Source organism: Malaclemys terrapin, chromosome 5, assembly GCF_027887155.1.
Source record: "Malaclemys terrapin pileata isolate rMalTer1 chromosome 5, rMalTer1.hap1, whole genome shotgun sequence".
In the NCBI taxonomy this organism is placed as follows: Eukaryota; Metazoa; Chordata; order Testudines; family Emydidae; genus Malaclemys; species Malaclemys terrapin.
Genome location: NC_071509.1, coordinates 7048991 through 7071072, shown reverse-complemented (window position 1 = coordinate 7071072; position 22082 = coordinate 7048991). Strand labels below are relative to the sequence as shown.

Here is a 22082-nt window from a genome sequence, read left to right as displayed (position 1 = left end):
TCTACCACTAATACCATCAATAGAGATGCACTCGTGGTGAATTACAGTTGAAGTTTGTTAGTATATAAGGCCATAGCCTCTCAGCTGTAGAAGCAGGGACTTAAGAAAAATCTCCCATATTGCAACCCCACACTGTCAAAGAATTCTGAGAGTCAGTTTGGCAGCCACATAATTCCTGACAACACAGTGACTACCAAAACAAATGCCTCCATCAAAAGTCTGTTCATCAGTACTTTAGATATCAAAAGTGATAAAGGAGGACACCTGGCTGCTCAAAGAATGCAATGTCCCCCACCCCCAACCTTCTCCTTAACTGGGGCCCTGAGGACAAAAAAGTGTCAAATGCCTGTAGGTTAGGACGAGGTTGCACCATCTGGTCCAAAACTACCCACATTAGTAGGATGTGGTACATCAGCAGACCTAAAAATAATGAAAAGTAACTGAGTTATTACTTTAAGGACTTTGGCCCAACGTTAGTTGCAGTTTGCAGATGCAAAAGCTGCACTTGCTGTTAGCAAAATCATTGTTATTGCTCTGTGAAGGTGGACTACTGATATCGAATACAGTAGTCCAGCACATTTGTTGGGAGTGGGCAAATCAAGAGTTGGAGCTACTAAAACAAACGTCAGGCAGACATATTCGAACAGGAGTTTGTTTTTACTACAATCAAGAATCTCAATAATAATGGAAGGATTTAAGTACAAGTGAAGCTTTTCCCCAGGTGCAGATAATGAGAAAGCATATGCCAAGTGAGTATTACAACCAGAAAGGTTGCTCTTTTACTGTGAAGTAGACCTTGAGGGACTACTGATACCAATTTACAAAGCAGCCACTGGCCAGGCAAAACTAATTTTTCTTGTAGTTTGTACACAGGGAATGTAAAATAATATATTATTTCTCTCTCACACACAAATGTTGTTTCTGCAGTGATTCTGGGTGAAGTTTCTCTTGCTCCTGGAATAATTAAATCAGTCATTGATTACAGAGACAAAGCCATGTCTTTATCTGTCACATCAGTGAAAGTCAAATGGCATATGACTTTTGAAGGCTGAAGGATAGTGTAGATGTCATTTGAAGCAAAATAAATAGCAACTAAGTTTGTGATGCTACTTCTACAGTTTGGGCAATGTACTATATTTGTGAATGGTCACTGAACACAAAGCGATAGCACTTTTCAGCAGCCCAGCACTGTTGTTCTGAACAAATGCAGTGTTGGCTTGTATGCATGCTTTTTCATAGGGTTACCATATTCTGTGCCTCCAAATGGAGGACACTCCACGGCCCCCGGCCCCGCCCCCGGCCCCGCCCATACCCCCGCCCCAACCCCGCCCCCTCCCCAAAGTCTCCGCGGGAAGCCTGAAGCAGGTAAGGGGGGTGTGAGGGGGAGGAGGCGCGGCCCAGGCTGGCCCCTCGGCGGCTCCAGCCTGGGTCGGCTCGGGCCCTGGGGTGCCGGCCCCGGCCGACCACCCCCGGCCCGCCCAGCACTGCCGGCCCCCGGCGCACCCCCGGGCTCCCCGCGGGCCCGCCGGCCCGGCTCCCCGCCGGCCCGGCTCCCCGGCTCCCCGCGGGCCCGGCTCCCCGCGGGCCCGGCTGACCGGCTCCCCGCCGACCCGGCTCCCCGCCGACCCGGCTCCCCGCGGGCCCCGCCGGCCCGGCTGACCGGCTCCCCGCCGGCCCGGCTCCCCGCCGGCCCGGCTGACCGGCTCCCCGCCGGCCCGGCTCCCCGCCGGCCCGGCTGACCGGCTCCCCGCCGGCCCGGCTCCCCGCCGGCCCGGCTGACCGGCTCCCCGCCGGCCCGGCTGACCGGCTCCCAGCCCGGACCCCGGCCCGGCACCGCGCTCCCGGCTCCCCGTCCGGCCCCGCGCCCAGCACTGCGCCCCTAGTTCCCGGCCCGGCACCATGCCACCGGCCCCGCACCGCCGGCCGAGCACCACCCAGCCCTCCCGATTTTCCCGGACATGCCCGGCTTTTGGGGATTTCCCCCCGGACGGGGATTTGAGCCCCCAAAAGCCGGACATGTCCGGGAAAATCCGGACGTATGGTAACCCTATTTTTCATCATGTACCAAAACAACGCATTCTTTACATTAAACTTTTTTTCTTACATAAACGGGTGATAATTAAGGGAAGATACAATATACTAAACCAGGGATAATCTATTTTTTGTCACGGTCCAAATTTCTTGGTCAAGGTATAGTCAAGGTCCAGATTCCAGAGAAAATAATAATAATTAAAAAAAGATAAATAAAAGATTTCGGGGTCCATTCAAAACCATCTGGCAGTCCAGATTTAGCCCACAGTCTGCCTATTAACTACCCCAGTATTAAACCCTGAGCATAATTACACTAATGAAGGGAAGGTGTGAGATGGAGACAAAGCTGTGGAAAGGAAGCACACTGAAGAATTGGGGTAAGAAAATAATGTGGACCATTCAAAAAAAAACACAAAAATCACCACTTGTCTGAACATCTGTTAATATATTGGTTCAATACCTTTCACTAAACTCCTGGAGCTCTCTTGCAGTCCCACTCTGCTGGTACTCAGCCAGTGGTCCAACAGTAGATTGCCAGCTGAAAAAAATGCAGATCTCTCTGGCTCCTCTACTGCAGCCCCCAAACACCACTCAATACTCTCGTTCTGATGAACCATGTGTCATTTGCTAGCAGAAGTATCAGCCAATGAACCACGACTCGTTTTGCCAACTGAGGCATGGAAAAACCAGAGTGGGGGGCAGCATATGTGGGTGAATTGGGCCAAGAGGAGAGGGTATGTGGGTGGGCAGAGACTGAAGTCTCATGTTGTACAACCAGCTGAAGACAAAGGGGCATTTCAGAGTGGTAAGGCAAGAAGACAGAGACCTCTGTCTTCCTGGTTAAGAGAGCTGTAAAAGATAACTGCCATTCTACCTGAAGCAGTGTAAGACAAGCCTAGTGTGGACCTTATAGTGTGCTGTTTTGTAACCATATAGATGTAAGAACAATCAATTGCTGTACTACCATTTGATTTCTTTAATCTAGACAAGGATTTCACTCCTTGGCCAGTAGGTGTCAAGTAGTTTTTTCAAGCCCTGAGTATCACTACCTACTCATTTTGATGTCTGGTCCTTTCCCCCACCCCCATTCATATTCTCAAAACTTGGCTAAAAAAATTTTCAACAGTGATCTAAAAATAGAAGTTGAAAAAATCTTGGTGAAGCCCTGTGGGAAAATGACTAAAAAAAATATTTGTTTTACTTTTTTCCTCAACTAAGAAAAAAATCTTTGCATTGAAAATAATATTTCATTAAGAAAGGTAACAAAAACATGCATCCCTCTCTTCTGTCCATCTCACTCCATAAGTGTCATCCCTCCTGCCCTTATCCATGCTTTTCCTTAGTACACTTAGGCCTGGGTCTGCAGACAAAAGTTGCATCACTAACTACATACTCCTGAGGGCATTCTGCACCAAAAAGTTAAAAATTCTGCACACAATATTTTAAAATTCTGCAAATTCTCCTACCTCTGGCTTCACAGAAGTGGGAAACCAATGTGCAGATCCCCCCACCCCCATGGGACACAGACTCAGTGGTGAGGCTGCAGTCAACCTTGACACAACACAAGGGCCGGGCCTACCCCAGAAGCACCCTAGGGCCCTGCCTCTCCATGCCAGGTGCACCAAGTGTGGACAGGCAGGTTCAGCAGGGCAGGAACCTAGTGTGGAGGGGCTTAGTGTGGGGAGATCCAGGTGTGAGCTGACAGGGTTCTGTGTGGGACAATCTGAGTGCGGGCAACTCAGTGGGGAATCCACAGGGGATTGTTGGGGTGTTCTGGGTCCAACGGTAATAGGATTCTGCAGGGGGGATCCAGGTGAAGGTGGTTGGGACTCAGCGGGGGGGGGGGGGGGGGGGGGAGAATAAAGCTAAGCAGGGGTTTCCGGGGGGTCCAAATGCTAGGGGAGTGGGGTCGGGATCCAGTTGCAGCTGTTTGGGGGTTGGTGGGGTGGGGATGCAGGTGGCTCACCAGGGTGGTCCAGCTGCAGGGGGAGTGGTGCTCATCAGGGGAGTTCTGAGTGCAGGGGGGATTAGACTGGGTGAGAGGGTCTGGATGCACGGGGGTTGGGTGGATAGGGGAGTAGCTTCCTGTACAGTGATCCCTCCCCCTGCAGCTGAGGAGCAATGGGTGCAGGAAGCGGGGGGAAGTTTGCAGAGCTTCCTGCAGCTGGGGGAGAAATCGGGGGGGGGGGGGGGGGAGGGTGTCTGATCCAGCCCCAGATGCCGTGCAGGGGAAGAGGAAGTTCCACCCTCCCCAGCACAGCGATGACTAGCAGCTGAGACTGGCACAGGGTAGGAGCCATGAGCTGGGTCTTCCCCAGTCCTGCCCCCTGCCCCACAGTGATTTACCTCTCTGCTGGCTGCCCTGGGCACCCAAAACATACTACTGGGGAGGGTCGTATGACCGCTCTTGTGGCTTCCCTTTGCTTCCCCGTCAGAAAGTCATTTTTCTGCGGGGACGCAAAGAAATCTGCAGGGGACATAAATTCTACACATATGCATGGCGCAGAATTCCCCCAAGAGTAACTACCCCAGTATAGTTAAGTCAGTTAACAAACAAACAACCAAAAAACTTTTGTTGACACAGTAATACCCATATGAAATTACTTATAGAGATGTATAGCTTATTCTCCCCCCATATGGGAATAAGCTATATCTGTGCAAGACACCTTTATACCAGTATAACAGAATGCACATTGTGAGTTGTACCGGTGCAACAATTTCAGTTAAAACAAAACACCTCTAACCAACCACTAGTACGAACATCTGCACATAGACCAGGCCTTAGCTGAAAACAAACATATCCACTACCATGTTTCCGTCCTGCCCGAACGTTCTTCATCTTTGGAAGAAGTGCTCAACTAATTTTGTTAGTCCACTAGTTACATTAACCATCTCTAGTCCACAGGACAATGGTTTCAAAGACTTTTGAGAGGCAACCCACTTAAAAAGTCATAAAACTTTTCAAAGTGAAACACACCCCTTTCAATGCGTTTTCAAAATGAGAGTGTCATATGCAACATATATATTGTCCTCCATAATATACATAAAGAACAGCACAATTATACCAATGCACAATGTAAGCCTTCAGCAGGAATATGTCCTCAGCATCAAGAAATTTGGAGACAATTCCCTTAAGCCCTCTACCCCTAACATACAGCCTCAGAAAAATTTCTGCAAAAACAGGCAGAGTGTGCCTCAATGAATATTCAAAAGGTACAATATGAAGGGCACTGAACATGAGGGATTTCCACTGAATGCCTATCTAAGATTCCCATATAAGAAAGCTATGAGACCTATTTAGAATTTTGCTTTAATAGTACCTCTCTCTCTCATCTAAATATTTCACCTGTCAATGGAACACCATGCCAGGCTTACTGAAGATCAAGCTGGAAGAAGCACTTTAATAGACAAAAAGAATAGGAGTACTTGTGGCACCTTAGAGACTAACAGTGACTTTACATTTTTCCTACCTCTGAAGTAGTAACTTGTATTATAAAGTACAAATCACCAGTGTTATCCTTGTTTGTAAACTATATAGCTCTGCAATGGTTACTCAAGGGTGGACAGCTATTTATAATTCTATAACAAATAAATTTAACTTGTATTGTTAGCTGAGATTTTTTTTTACCCAATGTTTTCTTTAAAAAAATGCATGTATTTTCACGCAAAAAAATATTAAATTAAATCTGGTTCTATCCTTCACAAAAACAAAATCTCATTAAGAGCCAAGCAATAAATCAATTTTTGAAACGACACACTTCTTGGAAGACTTCTTTTAGCAGTTAAGTGTTCAGTAAGTTTTATTTAAGACAATTTAGGATTCTTTATTCCCTTTTCCTGATACAGTGCCCAGGATTTCAGTTATGAATGCCAATTTCCCAAGCATCCTACAGAAGTCCAGAAATTCTGAAGCACATGGAAGAGATCCAAGAAAAGTTATCTTGGGATGTTTCGCCATGATGATATACTCTAATAATTTTCCATTTGAGTTTGGGGGAGCAGGACTGTTTTGTTTTATTTTTAAGTTACTTCTATGTGCTACCCCAATTCTTATTGGCAGTCTGGGAGTATTCATTGCAAACAGACTCTTTTCCTCCCCATTTGAATTGAAACAGTTACAGTGCATAAAGTGAAATGGAATGCCAAAAACAAATTAGCAGATGACATTTGGCATGTTAGTGGGAGGAGTTACAGATGCTGGCTGGATATGCTAAGGGAGCTCAAGACTCACAGATGTTTCTAAGGAATCAGAAATTCTCCAGGCAGCACTGAAACAGGATCATATATTCCAAGGTCACTTGTTCCCCTGAGCCGAGAGGCTTGAACAGAAACCATTTTCTCTTTTAGTAAATGAAAGTTAAACCATATGGACTCAAAAGAACACTCCATTCAAATTTTACAATATATACTTTCCATTTTCAAACAAAAATGAAGCAGTATTAATTTTAAAACATCAACACCACAGCTGAAGGACAAGCAGTTTCAAAGAATAAGATTCCCCTTTCTCCTCCCCACCTCTCATGCCTAATTAAATTTCCCACTACACCAGGAAGAAGACTGGAACCGTCACACAACAGTTTTCTTAATACACTGCAAACAAACAGAAAGACCACCATTCTTTGAGCTAGCCTTGGAGGATTTCACACACAGGCATCTACCCTTGGAGACTGACAGTCCTATTTTTGGCTACTTTATGCATTTGTTTAGAAAAAGAGGAAGACATATATACAAATATATATATATACACACACACATTTAGCCATTTTAAATTTTGGCATCTCTGCAAAACCTTTTGTGGCGGCATTTTGGACGCTGCATATGCTAGATGCCTGTGACTCTATTCCCTACGTTATGCAGTTAACCACTGCCATATATTGCATTTTCATTATTCAGGGCCTCAGGCACCTCCTCCTGTTCATGGTGCTTTATACTCAAACACTTGATAATATCAGCCCTGTTTGAATACACCCACGTGCTCCCTCTCAGCCAGGCAACTGGAATCGGGTAAGAAACATGGGCAGAGCCCTAGCAACCCCACAACAGCAGCTGCCTGACCTAACGCCTACAATGCCAGGGGAACCCCCCCCCCAAACGCACCCCCATGCGCTCGCTGTCCGCCCCCCATTTCAACCCCCCCACCCTGATCGCCCGTCCCTCTATACCAACCCCAACCCCCCCTGCCCTCCTAATCCCCTCCCCCAACCCCACACCCCTACAACACCCCCCCTCCTGCCAGCTAACCACCCCCGCCCTATAATGGCCCCCCCTCCTCCTCCTCCTCCCCCCCCCCCCCCACGCCACCGCCCCACTCCGCGCAGCCCCCCGATGCAGATGCCCCCCACTCCTGCCCCGCCCCCACGCCCCCCGGCGAGGCCGTTACCTGACGACGGACTCGGCGCCGCCGCGCGGCCTGGGGCGGCCCCTCCGCAGAGCGGCGGCCGGCGGGGGAAGCAGCAGCGAGGGCCTGGGCGGCAGCGCCATGGTGCGCGCGGGGCGGGGCGGGGCGCGGGGGGCGCTGCGCGGAGCCGGGCTGGGGCCGCCTCGCCCCGGGAGTCTGGGAGGGGGCGGGGCGAGAGCCGGACCGCACCACCCCGCCCGCTGTGGGAGGGGGGGATCGGCCGCCGGCTCTCCGCCCGCAGCCCGGATTGAGGAGATCCCCCGACCCCGAGCTGGAACCAGGTCTCCCCGATAGCGCCACCGCCTCTGCCCCGGCCCGGCGCGGCGCGGCCCTGCGGAGTAGCCGATACACCCCCCCCGCTACTGACAGTGGTACCGCCCGGCAACAGCCAGGGTGGGGGGACACAAACCTGGCAGCCCCGCCCCCCCCGCAAAAACCCCCTAGCCCCGTCCCAGCTCCCGGTCACCTCCCTCAGCCCCCCCCCAAAACACCCCATTGCCCCGCCCCCTCTCATCGGCCCCCCAAAACCCCTAGTCCCGCCCCCTCAGCCCCCCAAACACCCCCTAGCCCCGCCCCCTCTCATCAGCACCCCAAAACCCCCGGCCCCGCCCCCTCACCTCCCTCAGCCCCCCAAACACCCCCCTAGCCCCGCCCCCTCTCATCAGCACCCCAAAACCCCCGGCCCCGCCCCCTCACCTCCCTCAGCCCCCCCCGCAAAACCCCTGGCCCCGCCCCAGCTCCCCCTCACTTCCCTCAGCCCCCCCAACACCCCCATTGCCCCGCCCCCTCTCATCAGCCCCCCAAAACCCCTAGCCCCGCCCCCTCACCTCCCTCAGCCCCCCCGCAAAACCCCTGGCCCCGCCCCAGCTCCCCCTCACTTCCCTCAGCCCCCCAAACACCCCCATAGCCCCGCCCCAGCTCCCCCTCACTTCCCTCAGCCCCCCAAACACCCCCATTGCCCCGCCCCCTCTCATTGGCCCCCCAAAACCCCTGGCCCCGGCCCCTCACCTCCCTCAACCCCCCCGCAAAACTCCCAGCCCTGCCCCAGCTCCCCCTCACTTCCCTCAGCCCCCCAAACACCCCCATTGCCCCGCCCCCTCTCATCGGCCCCCCAAAACCCCCGGCCCCGGCCCCTCACCTCCCTCAGCCCCCCCGCAAAACTCCCAGCCCTGCCCCAGCTCCCCCTCACTTCCCTCAGCCCCCCAAACACCCCCTAGCCCTGTCCCAGCTCCTACTGCCCCCCCCGCAAAACCTCCTAGCCCTGCCCCAGCTCCCGGTCACCTCCCTCAGCCCCCCAAAACACCCCCATTGCCACGCCCCCTCTCATCGGCCCCCCAAAACCCTTAGCCCCGCCCCCTCACTTCCCTCAGCCCCCCAAACACCCCCATTGCCCCGCCCCCTCTCATCGGCCCCCCAAAACCCCCGGCCCCTCACCTCCCTCAGCCCCCCCGCAAAACTCCCGGCCCTGCCCCAGCTCCCCCTCACTTCCCTCAGCCCCCCAAACACCCCCTAGCCCTGTCCCAGCTCCTACTGCCCCCCCCGCAAAACCTCCTAGCCCTGCCCCAGCTCCCGGTCACCTCCCTCAGCCCCCCAAAACACCCCCATTGCCACGCCCCCTCTCATCGGCCCCCCAAAACCCCTAGCCCCGCCCCCTCACTTCCCTCAGCCCCCCAAACACCCCCATTGCCCCGCCCCCTCTCATCGGCCCCCCAAAACCCCCGGCCCCGGCCCCTCACCTCCCTCAGCCCCCCCGCAAAACTCCCGGCCCTGCCCCAGCTCCCCCTCACTTCCCTCAGCCCCCCAAAGACCCTCTAGCCCCGTCCCAGCTCCTACTGCCCCCCCCCGCAAAACCGCCTAGCCCTGCCCCAGCTCCCGGTCACCTCCCTCAGCCCCCCAAAACACCCCCATTGCCACGCCCCCTCTCATCAGCCCCCCCAAAACCCCTAGCCCCGCCCCCTCAGCCCCCCCCGCAAAACCCCTGGCCCCGCCCCAGCTCCCACTCACTTCCCTCAGCCCCCCAAAACACCCCCTTTGCCCCACCCCCTCCCCTCCCTCAGCTCCCCCCACAAAACCCCATAGCCCCACCCCAGCTCCCCGTCACCTCCCCCAGCCCCCCAAAATCCCTCAGCCCCACCCCCAGCATCCCCCAAACCACCCCCAGCCCTGCCACCGGATTCCGAGCACCTCCCTCAGCTCCACCCCCCCAGTACTCCCAATCCTGCCCCAGCTCCCCCAAAACACCCCCAGCCCTGCCCCTAGGTCTCCATCACCTCCCTCAGCCCCGCCCCCAGCACCCCCCAAACCACTCCCAGTCCTGCTCCCAGATTCCTGTCACCTCCCCCAGCCCTCCCAATCTTGCTCCCAACCCCACTAAACCAGCCTCGCCCGCAGATCCCTGTCACCTTCCTCAGCCCACAGACCACCATCCAGCCCAGCCCCCCTCACCACTCCCCAATCCATTCCCAGCCCCCTGTAATTCCTTAGTTCTATGCTTTAAAGGTTTGGAGTAGTTAGGGCATGTCCTGGTGCAACCTTAATTGTCAGTAAATGAATTTTTGTTTGTATTAACTCTGTATATGGTTCCTTCTGACCTTAAAGTCTATGAGCATTGATGAAAAATGAAACTTTTTTGGGGGGGGGGGAAGGGGGAAAAGGCACCTGAATTGCTCATTGTAGCAGAGAAGTGGAGAAAGTACAGGCGACTCTCATTTTACGCTGGAGTTACGTTCCGCTGTCAGCGCGTAAAGCGAAAATCGCATATAGTCAAAATTACATTGAGTGTAATGGCTGGCGGAATCGCCCGCACTAAAGGTACAGTATTTAAATTGTTATTTTTCTCTTATTTTATCTTTTTTGCCGATCGCGCAAAGCTGAATTCACACATGTTAAATGCATGTAAGATGAGGCTTGCCTGTCGTTGCAATCCTTCCATGTTTTCCTAGAAGCAAACAGTGTCTCAGAGAAATCAGGGATGTTGAAATCCTCCACACTGTCACGTGTGGTAGGGGGTCAATATCCACTGGCAACAGTAAGCCAGTTACAACTGCAAAGATCTGTGCCAGGGAGCTCATAAAGACCTGTGCTTTAACATCAAACTACGGGTGCTCGGCTAGCCACATGGCAGGGAGGCCCATGCCTAGAAATCAAGCCAGCAAGCAACAGATGCTGAGGCAGTACGTTCACTGTGGATTAGCCCCTGGGCCTTGACATCAGCTAAGCCAAGTCTTCACTTGAGCCCAGCAAGTTAAAGATGCTGATCTACTGACCTCACGTGAGCCACTGACCTCACAGTAGCCTGCCCCCTGACAGCAGCACAGCAGTCTGAGTGACAAGCGCCTTTACCGTGGGATCATCCCAGCAATTTAGAAATGCTGAGCCAATAATCCTCCCAAAGACCTGTGCCTTGGTTTTAGCCCAGCAAGCTAAAGGTGCTGAGCAAGAGCAGTTGCAGAAGCCAGTGCCTGAACTGTTTCCATACAAGACTCAGATGCTCAGCCAGTAACCTCCGAAGACCAAAACCCTTCTCTCCATCGACACACTAGTCCTAGGTGCTCTAATCCACAAGGATGGCTTTAGCTTTCATCTTTATGCTGACAAGTCACAAACTTTACTTCCCTGCTCATGGCCTATCTCAGTCTCCTGTCTTTCTTACATGGCTTCTTGACTGTCCAAGCTCAACATGGCCTGAGATTTCGATCTCCCTGTCCCAAGCCCTTGCTTCTGCCCCCTTTCTCTATCACCATGGACATCACACCAACATAATCCCAGTGCCACAGGCCTGTAACCTGGGTTTCACCTCTGACTTGGCCCCTCTCTCAACCCACACATCCAGACTATGTCTAAGCCTGGCTGCCTTTTCCTACATTAAGCAACAGAGAGTCCTGTGGCACCTTTAAGACTAACAGAAGTATTGGGAGCATAAGCTTTCGTGGGTAAGAACCTCACTTCTTCAGTCTTGCGTCTGAAGTTCTTACCCACGAAAGCTTATGCTCCCAATACTTCTGTTAGTCTTAAAGGTGCCACAGGACTCTCTGTTGCTTTTTACAGATTCAGACTAACACAGCTACCCCTCTGATACTTTTCGTACATTATGTCTCAAATATCTGGCCTTGTCTGTGGTGTCTAGACTAGGCCCACCCTGCACTTCAACTATTGTAATGTCTTCCTCTCTAGCCTTGACCACCCCAACCAGTCCCCTCAGAACTGCAGTCAAATCACTGCTTACTAGGACAATCTTCCTGCTTGGCTGCTCTTCTACATCACCCTTCTGTGCACTGCCCCTTTACCCATTGCATCAACTACAAGCTTCTTGTCTCATCTTTAAGGCCCTTAACCATATATGGAGATATACCTATCTCATAGAACTGGAAGGAACCCTGAAAGGTCATCAAGTCCAGCCCCCTGCCTTCACTAGCAGGACCAAGTACAGATTTTTGCCTCCGTGGCCTCCTTGAGGATTGAACTCTGAATTTAGCAGGCCAATGCTCAAACCACTGAGCTATCCCTCCCCCCAAACCACTTAGCTATGGCCTCTACCTATCAGGTCTAGTATACCAGTGCCACATTAAACCCTACCTTCACTATGCCAGCCTTTATTGCCCATTAATCTGCTTTCTCATCTGATGCCCATTTTGCATGGGAAACACTCCCTGCCAAAATCCATAAAACCACTACCTTGCCCTCCTTCAAATCACTCCTTAAAGACTTACTCTGGCATGATGCCATGAAAAGCACAAACAGCTGATAAAGAGGCCTGGTGGTGCAGAGCAGAGGTTATTGGTTTTATGCAAAGCATGCTAGTTTGACTGTTGCCATGTCGTCCCATCATCCCCTATTGTCTTTTTCTTCTGATTGTTGTATCATGTCATTTCTGGAACAGGGAATCTTTTTATTTACAGTATCCAGCAAAACAGTACCTGCATCCTGATCTGGACCACTAGTCACTTGTGTAACACAAATACTAGCTAGATGTGCTGGGCCAGTCACCCTCACAGAGGTATATGCCATACTAATCATGCAGTCTAAAGCTGCCAAGCAATTCCCCTATTCTCCCTCTCCTGGGGAAGATCGTTGCTCTTTACTAGTTCTTCCTTCCCTACAGATTAGCAGAGAGGTAAAGAGAAAGATCCTGCCACTTTCAACTCTCCCTTCTTGCTAGAGGAAAAAGAAGACCCTGCCATTGGCTTCCCCAGCTTTACCCAGAATCATGTACAAACAGATTGGTCCAGCCCCTTCCCTTTCCATTCCTGACACTCTCTATTAGGGGGTGTGGGTGAAGAAATGTTCCTCTTTACAGTTTCATACTCTGCACACACATGCAGATACTCAGCTTTGTTCTGGATATGACCTGCTTGGGGATACGGACTCCTTTCAGATACATTTATTTCATTGTCCCCATTCTCTTCCCCATGTCATGTACCATTAGAAAAAACACACTGTCAATGCACAGTGACATTGAACATAAAGTCACTGGAATTAAAGAGTACTTCTTACTGGGGCTTAACTTCTGTCTTATTTTCCCCATGTGTGAAATGGAGAGAACACCATTTATGTCTCAGTGGTATTCAATTTAATGATGTTGATGTTTGCAAAGTGCTGTGTAAAGAGTTAATATATTAAAGGACCTACAACTCTCTGGTGAGTTGGAGACCTGGAAGTTGCTAGGCACCAACTAATTTGTACCTTGCAAAAAAAATTTAACTGTTGGCAGCTTTGCACAGACCCTGATATAAGCATAAAAACATAGGAACAGGCATACTGGGTCAGACAAAAGGTCCATCTAGCCCAGTAGCCTGTCTTCCGACAATGGCCAATGCCAGGTGCCCCAAAGTGAATGAACAGAACAGGTAATCATCAAGTGATCCATCCCCTGTCACCCATTCCCAGCTAGGCTTTGTGCCTCTTCTGGTGAGAGGCTGACAGGGGGGAAGGTGAAGATCTTCCCCTGTATACGCCCTTTTTGTAGAGGCAGTTAAAGTTTGGATACATCCCAAAGAATCATTTCATTAAACCGTCCCCAAAAATATCAACTCCATGCAGTGCCTGGTGGGCAACATTGTTTGGACATGAATTAGTTGCATTGAGGGAGTGAGAAAATTATTTCACAGGCCCACTTAAAAATGCTAAGGACAGTTCTTCATACACCTTTCAGCTCAGGAGAGAGCCTCTATCCCCCAAGAGGGAGTCACTCCAGCACTAACTACTATAAGTGTCTGCCCCAAATACGACCACAGAAGAATCCTCATACATCTCTCCCTCTGCTCAGAGCCACCAAGACCTAAAGAGTCACATGAACACACATGCCCACTCAAGAGAGACCGTAGACTCAATCACCACCACAGATGGAACAAGGGAAAACCCGAGACTGTCTCAGGCAAGTCAACCAACCCAACAGATGAAAGAGATCCATTCCCACTTTAATTAAAACCATAAAGATGAAAAGCGGGCAGCAAAAACTAAACACAAAATGTTACTCCCTGAAACTCTCCTCCAGCAGCTGTGTAGGATTGGCACTTTTCCCAGATTTCTCTGGTGCTTGTAGGAGTCAGGATCACCATGACAAAATTGAGAAGATCCCAGAAAAAGCAGGAAAGATGTCAAATTTACTGGAGTATGACTGTTGTGGAAGGGATCCAGGACATGACTCAGCCCATCCAGAAGTGACACTAGAGGGGAAGATACTTAACTTTTTCTGAGGTTTGGTGTTGCACTATTGTTTGGGATCCTCTAAACTGTAAGGCTACAAACTCTATATTAAATGTACAACAATCTATAAAGGAGAAAAAGAAAGAAAGTTGACTTGTTGGGAAAAGAGGATGCTTGCTGTACATGCTGCTCAGTGGTTCTTCCTGACCTAGTTCTCATCCAACATTAATCCATAAAATCTGGGTTAAGTATAAAATCTCTGTCTCCTTGACCTAGTGGAGATGCTGCTTGCTATGCTCAGCAATGCCTGACTGTACTTGGCTTTTTTACCTTTGGAAAATGCTAGGTTTGCAGCCAGGCTTTTAAAAACAAATTCTCCCATTGCACCTGCAGATAATTTTGTTGTTGTTGTTGTTAAATATTTGTTTCTGTAAAAACAGGTGGGCTAAAAATAGCCTTCATGTATATGCTGCCTTACCTACTGTAAGATCCTACATTCCTTTACACGCTAGAGACACCTAAACTTTTCAACCCCATGCTGGCAGCTTGCCAGGAGGCTGTGGGCTGCACTTTATTAAAATAAATGCACAAACCCCACAATATTGGCTTGTACATGTATCTTCCTTGTTAAATGAATGGATGTTTGAATTTAGCAGCAGTGACAGCTGGAAGCTGATCACTCTTTGATCACCTTGCACTTACACTAAGGGTGGGCCTTAAGCCTTACTTTAGGACTTCCGAGAACACGTTTGCACCTTGTGTGGTTCTTTGGTCTCCCCTGAAATCGATTTATCTTAGCATCTTTCACTGTCATATTGAATACTTTGCCCTTGTATAGCAAAATCCATCCAAAAACCTCCATGTGTTTTAGAGACATGAAAAAGTCCCTTTGCAGCCTCTTTGGGATACAAGAAAATATCACCATCCCAGGTAGAGAAACTGAGGCAGGGCACATAGGTGACTTGTCCGCCATGAGTCAGAAGCAGAGCCAGGAATAGAACCCAGGAGTCCTGATGTCCAGTCCTGATGGTCCAACAAGACCATCTCCCACAATACATAATATCAACCTACCTACCACTGAAATGTAACTGTGATTCTACACCAGTGACATAACAGAAGAGTTGTAACTGAAAAATTATGTCTGTCTATAAACACAGAGGGAATTTATTATTAGTTATTATTGAGACAAATTGTAAACTACCCACAATGGGCTGAGCTCAGAAAAAGCTATGCCCTCTTCAGGGGTTTGCGCAACAAATTGTTTGGTGGCCTCATAATGCGGCCACCAACTCTTGCTGGTGGCCAATATGACAATTTTTCAAAAAAACTTAATTAGCTTTAGGAAAAAACAAATAAATATGCACATATACCTGTCCAAATCATTGTAATTTGTTTATGTAGGGTTTTTTGCAGACTCAATAATAACAACAATGTATAGTTGTCTCTATTCTTTATTGGACCTAAACAAATAAGGTGTTTTGCATGTTCTTGCCTTTTTTGTTGTTGTTCCTTTTGCTTTTTTGGTTTCTGTTTGTTTTTTTAATAGAATTGCTAGCTAGTAAGTCTGCTTTTGTGAAAAGTGATATTTGTATCTTAATATCACTTTTCACAGCAGCAGCCTTGTTAGCTAGCTGGGCAGCAGAGAAAAGTGATATTAACAAACAGCACACTTTCTCAGTCCTGGCAAGCCGGGGGACAAATTAAGCCTTACATGGGGAGGTGGGTAGGGAAGCATAAGGGGTCAGGGGTGATGGGGTGGATGGGTCATGGGAGGCACTGGGGGCCAGAGGCGATGAGCGGGGTGGTGAGCCTGAAGCCCAGTGGCCGGAGCCTGCCGCCACATGGCTGAAGCTTGCTGCCTGCCACCCCAGGGCTGAAGCCAGAATCCTGAGCCCCGCTACCCATGGGAAGGTGGAGAACTGACACCAGCTGTCTGCTCCTCTGGTGTTTATGGCTCCAGAGGGGGGGCAGGTCCCAACCCGTACTTGCAGACCCAGGGGAGGAGCTAATGCTTGCCCCTCCCCAATCACCACCCAGGTGGCCACAAGAAAAGCCTCTGGTGGCCGCATGCAGCCACTGTGGCCGCATTTGAGAAATGCTGCTCTAGGTGGTGATTAAGCACAGGTAGAGTTCATGGTTTAGGAGGTGAGGTATGGGCAGGAGGGTGAGGTTGGAGATCACAGGGGAGAGTGTACATAGAGGTTACAGGTGAGTGTTGGGAGTGGGAGTGAAAATAAAAAAGGAAATTATACCTTCCCATAGGCGCTAAATTAAAGAAGAATTAACCAAAATGTTGTTTCTGGGCAACATTGTTATTTCCTGTTCTAGGTTTATATTTATTCTTTTTGCAATGATAGAGCAACACGTTAAAATCAATATTAATTGAAAGTGAAATGGTTGTTGGTGCTTCTGTTATAAACCTCCAATAAGGCTTTACTACTCTGACATTCAGAAGATCAAGTTTCAATTCCCTACAAGCTTATCGTAATTTTTTTATAGAAATTATTTTTAGAAATCCATCCTGTTTATATTGCAGGAAAAAAGTAAGTGGTTTTCACATGGTCAGACCTTTACTGAACTCCTGTGAAACAGATTCATTTTAAAATGAAGTGACACAGGAGCGTGCAATTTTTTTTGTTAAAAAGGAAATATCCAAGTGAATCAGCTCCTGTGCTTCACAAGAATTTTTCTTCCTACAACTTCAGATTTAGGGGATTCCTAAGTATCCATAAAAGTTGTAATGGTTTCTATATTCCACACAGCATCGCAAAAGAAAAAAAGCCTTTTGCTTATGCAGCTGTTGATGAAAATTTACTATAGTATCATAAATAACACTGGAAGGAAAAAACAGGACTGTAACAAAGGTCTCTGGTGTTGGACTTCTAGAGAGAAAATTAAATAATGAATTATGATGGCAATAAGTCATTTCTATTTTGTTTGTACAAGTTCTCGGGGCTAAAGATCAGCACCTTAATCCCTCTCTGTTGTTTGAGGACAGTTTTATTAACCTGCTTCTCACCCTCCTTAAATTATTGTTCTGTCAAGTTATAAAGAGCAGACACAAAGTGAAGAAAAGTGACAAAGCAAGTTCATTCCTAAATCTAATATAAAAACAATGGGGTAAATATTATAGGCCAAATGTTCTACTAGTGCAAATTGAGTTTTGCAAATTTACGTCAGCAGGGAGTCTGGCCCTATGTGCACAAGAAACACAGGGTTATCAGACAGGAGATGACCCATAGAACACACAAAAACAGAAGAGTAAGCACTTGGTATATGCAGGAAGCATCTCAAAAATAACTTTATTAACCCAGAATAATCATAACTATTTTTCCATAACCATTTCTTCTCCAACCTTTTCAGTGACGTGCCACAAAATGTCATCCTCCATGCAGCGTGATCTCACACGTTAGGTGCATACCAGGTTACGCTATGCAGAGGATGCAATTTTGTTCTACAAGATGATGTCCTCCATGCACGTTCAAAGGCTGGACAGAATAGTCCCACAGGCAGGATCCTGTCTGTGATACGCCAGCTAGGGTCATACAAAGCATGCATTGCATACATAGATGGCATACCACTACAATTCATAGATTCCAAGGTTAGAAGGGACCATTGTGATCATCTAGACTGACCTCCTATATAACACAGGCCAGAGAATTTCCCCAAAATAATAATACCGAAGTCAGCATCCGGTAGAATGTTTCTGTGTAGAATTTAGTTTCACTTGTACTACTCTGATCTATGGTTCTTTGGCTTTAAGTGATGAGCTAAAGAGATCACAGTGGAATTAAAGTAGTTGGGGAAAAAAAGTCTAGTCTGAAGCAGAAAAGGGGGCATAACCCATCACTAAGGCTGGGCAAAGGACAGACATTCTGTTTTGCAAAGGATTTCAAGTTCTTGAAGTTTGTTTTCATTCCAATTTGGAACAAGTCCTAAAAAAGTCAAAATTCTCTGTGAAAGAAAATTCTGGAGGAAAAAAATCATTTTGGATTGATTGAAATGTTTCATTTCGAGAAAATTGAAATGTTTTGGTTTTGACATGAAAAGTTTTTTATTCTAGTATACAATATGTAATATAATACAAAATAAAAAAATTAAAGTCATTTTGAGAGGAAAAATAAACTTTTTGTTCTGAAACTGTTGAAACAGGAGATTTGGATTTTGATTAAATTGCATTCTCTGATGGAAACTAGTTTTGTCGACATTTTTCCAACCAGCTCTGCCCAACACTTTGGGATTAGACACGCTAAGCATGGTATTCCTAACACTTTTAGAGACATATTAAATGCTAAACTTCCAATCCTGTTAGTCCTGTCATTATCACGTAACTAGTTGAAAGAGGACATCATAATGTCCCATGGTATTATTTTAATCTAACTCCTTGGAATAAAATTTACACCACAACCTCATTTACTTGCTCACAGCATGAACCAAGAGTTTAAAAGTTAATGCTTTTTAAGTCTGCATGCCAATGTAAGATTTACTGACATGGGGTTTTGCTTCATGCAGGACAGAAAATAATCACCTGCCACAGCTTTCGGCTGCATTACCCTCTGCCCTTTCTAGCTGCTGCCAAAATAAAACTGCAGGCCGCGGGCAGCACGCTGTCCTATCAGCATTCTTTCTGATTAGCCCAGAGCTGGGCTCTCCACTTTTAGCTCCTCCCTCCAAATCTGATACCTGCTGCAAGTCTAGTGGGGTGCGGCCGACTGAGCTCACAGCAGCTCATTAACCCTTTCCTGGTTAGCGCATACCCCATCTCACTTTTATAACAACAACAAAGATGGCTTCGCCCACCTTTCACAGTTGAGATATGTCCACCCCTGGTTCTTCTTTATGGTGCCCTTCCATGCTCTTGTGCTTCCTGATCAGGGAAGAGTGCCTGTGATTCAATGCGGATGTCCTATCTGAGGCTGGATCTACCCCTCTTTGGGCTGGGTGTCAGGTGGGTGTGTGGGAGGGGAGGGAGGACACCTTCCCAGCCATCCAAGTTCCCAATGTATACTCGTCCCAGCTCCACAGATGAGTCCATGCTGAAGTGAGGCACAATACACAGGATAAACTACCGCACAGTCTGCCTTATACTTCATGGCGCGATGGCCACCTCACCATGAGGCTTGTGGATGGAGAGCACAATAAGGACAAAACCTGTGGCTGAACCTGTGAATCAGGAATCTCTTTATGCCAACTGGCAGAGGGGATTTGGGGGTATAGAATTTTACAGGGTTACCCTGGTTGAAGTATATGCACAATAATTCACCAAAGCGGACACATAGGACTCTGCCAAGAGCCCACTGGTCATCCTAATCATTGTGAAATGTATGGATGGATAATATTTAAGAAGTTATGTATTTGTGCTGGAAATTATGTTCTTAAAGCCTTAAAGTCAAAGGCGGGTCACCAGGAGGTGACATACCTTGGATATTTTCATTTCAGGCAGGAGGTAACAGAAGCTTCTCTCTCTGGCTGGTCATTGTATTGTGTATCTCACAATGCAAGTATATTTGCATGCAGAACCACCAGCTAACCAAGACCGTGAAATCGACAAAGGATCGTGAAATCTACAGGAAGGAGCATGCAGCAGGAGGATGTCCAATTTACGAATGAAGATCAAATGACTGTTTTGTTATATCTGGGGTTGCAAAGAACCACGCAGTATCCTTCACTGAGGCTGACAGCATGGTTTGTCTCATGAAAAAAGGATCACAGCCAGCCGGCCTGGAAAACGTTGGTGAGGAATACGTTATCAGACATGTGAGTATCTTGTTAATGAAGTCTAGGCTCTAGAATGTGTGTTATAGTTTTATTTTATATGTAACCATTTGTTTCCAATATTTCTGCTTGCTAATCGCTCAGATCTCTATTCTTGATTAAATAAACTTCACTATAAAAGTGCCTAAGTGCTATATGTTAAGCAGAACGGTGATCTAGGGTGCACTGCTTCTTTGGGAGCAGCGAATCTGTGAATACTGTGAATGTCCAGTAGAACAGGGACTGGACACTCCAGGTGGATGCTCTGAGGGCTCGAGTGCGCTTCCTTAACCCAAAGAGGGACAGCAGAGCCTGCGCAGACTGAAAGGGGAGTAGTTGTGCTTTCTATGGCAGGTGTAGTCAGGGAACGGACTCATGGCAGGCACAGAGAAGGCTTCCTCATGCTAAGGTGCCTCCCAATCCTGGGTACACCCGGGAAGCATCATAGAACCTGAGTTATGTCTGCAGTGAAGACAACACCCAACTCTACAGCTCTTCAGCTTGTTCTGCAATCTCTGTGTCTGTATTGACTCTCACGTCCTAGAGAGACTATCAAATTCTTCAAAGGCTGAAGGTTCAGATTGAGAGCACCTTGCAGCAGTCTCCGATTCTGCTCTTGCAATTCTTCCCTTAAGATAAGCATTCATTTTGCTCCAAAGGAATGAGATCTTGCTCATCCCAAATAATTGCTTTTCTTCCCACATCTCCCTTGTCTATGACCATTTCCTCTACTGCCATTTCCAGAGGACTGCCACAATATATCTTTACTTCGAATTTCCCCGTCTTCCCTGGTGTTCCAAATCCTTACTGTAACTTGCATTCTGTGATGCTGAGGACTTGAGGTGGTTGAAAGGTGGGAAAAAATTCACACAAAACTGCATTTTTCATCAGAATTTTGTTACAAGGAAAATTTTTCCAAGCAGCTCTGGTAAGGGAAGACTACACCAGGAAACAGACTCATATCACACCTCCAACCCTACCATCTTCAGTGGCTTCCTAATATTTTGCAAATCTAGTTCAAAGGTCCTTCCTCCCCCATTTCATCAAACGTTTCACAGCTTTGTTCCTCTGCAACCTCACATCCACCTACTTCCCTGCCTATTTACTGCGTTTTCAGTGAGGGCCTCCTCCTCTTCCCAACCCAAGGGAAAACAAGATTTCCATTTCATGAAAACTGTAGAGGGATTGTCAGTTGTTTCCATTCCAATGCAGAACAAAACCTAGACACGTCAAACATGTTTGGGGAAAAGTGAGGCCATCAATAGCCTAGTGGTTAGGGCACTCCCCTGGGATATGGGACACCCAGCTTCTCATCCCTGCTCTCAATCAGGCATGGCAAGGACTTGAATGTAGATCTCCCACAGCTCAATTGAGTGCCCTGGTCACCCAGCTATTCTGGTCTCTCTCCTTCTAGTTTTGATGAGAAAAATATCTCACTGACGAGTTCCTGACCAGCTCTACCCTCTGTAACGGAGTTGATCTTTCACATATTCTGCCTCCTCTATCTCTGACCCCCACCTTCCTTTAGAACCATCAAGTCCCTTCCCCCTTCAAATATCTTTTTTTTTAAACCTTGTCTTTTTTAATATAGCTCCTGACTGATTCCCACTGTAAAGTGTTTTGTTGGTACCATCTCAAGGATGCTATATAAAAATAAAGGACCTGAGCCTCATTTACAATAAGGCCCCTTTGCATAATGCTGACACTGAAAGAGGCCTTACAGTAAAAGTGTAAATAGAATTGACTCCCATTTTAAGGTCATTTTACACTGACAGGCCTTAATGTAAACGAGAAACAGGCCAAAACTGTAGTTTGCTTTAGAGTCTGATGGCTTTAGACTAGAAGGTACAGTAAGCAATTTTAGAGATGGTCAGACATAGACACCGAGCGCCCATGGAAAAAAATTAGTGGGTGCTTAGCACCCACCGGAAGCCAGCTCCCCTCCTCCCCCTCATAGGGTGACCAGATGAGGGGAAGAAAATATCGGGACACATTGGGGGGTGAGGGGAGTCCTGCCCTGGCTGAGCCAAAAAAAAACAAAAAACCCCACAGTGCTGCTGGTGGATATCGGGGCAAAATGAAATATTGAGACGGTCCCGATTTTATTGGGACGTCTGGTCACCCTACCCCTCCCAGCACCTCCTGCCCAACACGGATCAGCTGTTTCACGGCATGCAGGAGGCACTGGGAGGGAGGGGGAGGAGTGGGGACGGGGCGGGCTCAGAGGAGGAACTGAGCAGGAAGAAGTGGGGTG

General features: G+C 48.3%; 1 protein-coding gene across 2 annotated transcripts in view; it reads right to left on the bottom strand.

The window, feature by feature from the left end:
• The window catches only part of DNAAF9 (dynein axonemal assembly factor 9), a 134085-nt gene extending 126554 nt beyond the window's left edge, over positions 1–7531 (bottom strand). For both annotated transcript variants that reach the window (XM_054028949.1, XM_054028950.1), the window contains exon 1: positions 7412–7531. In XM_054028949.1, the coding sequence (XP_053884924.1) occupies positions 7412–7512 (101 nt within the window). In that variant the 5' untranslated portion in view covers positions 7513–7531. The remainder of the gene's footprint in view (positions 1–7411) is intronic.
• Positions 7532–22082: the final 14551 nt, after the last annotated feature.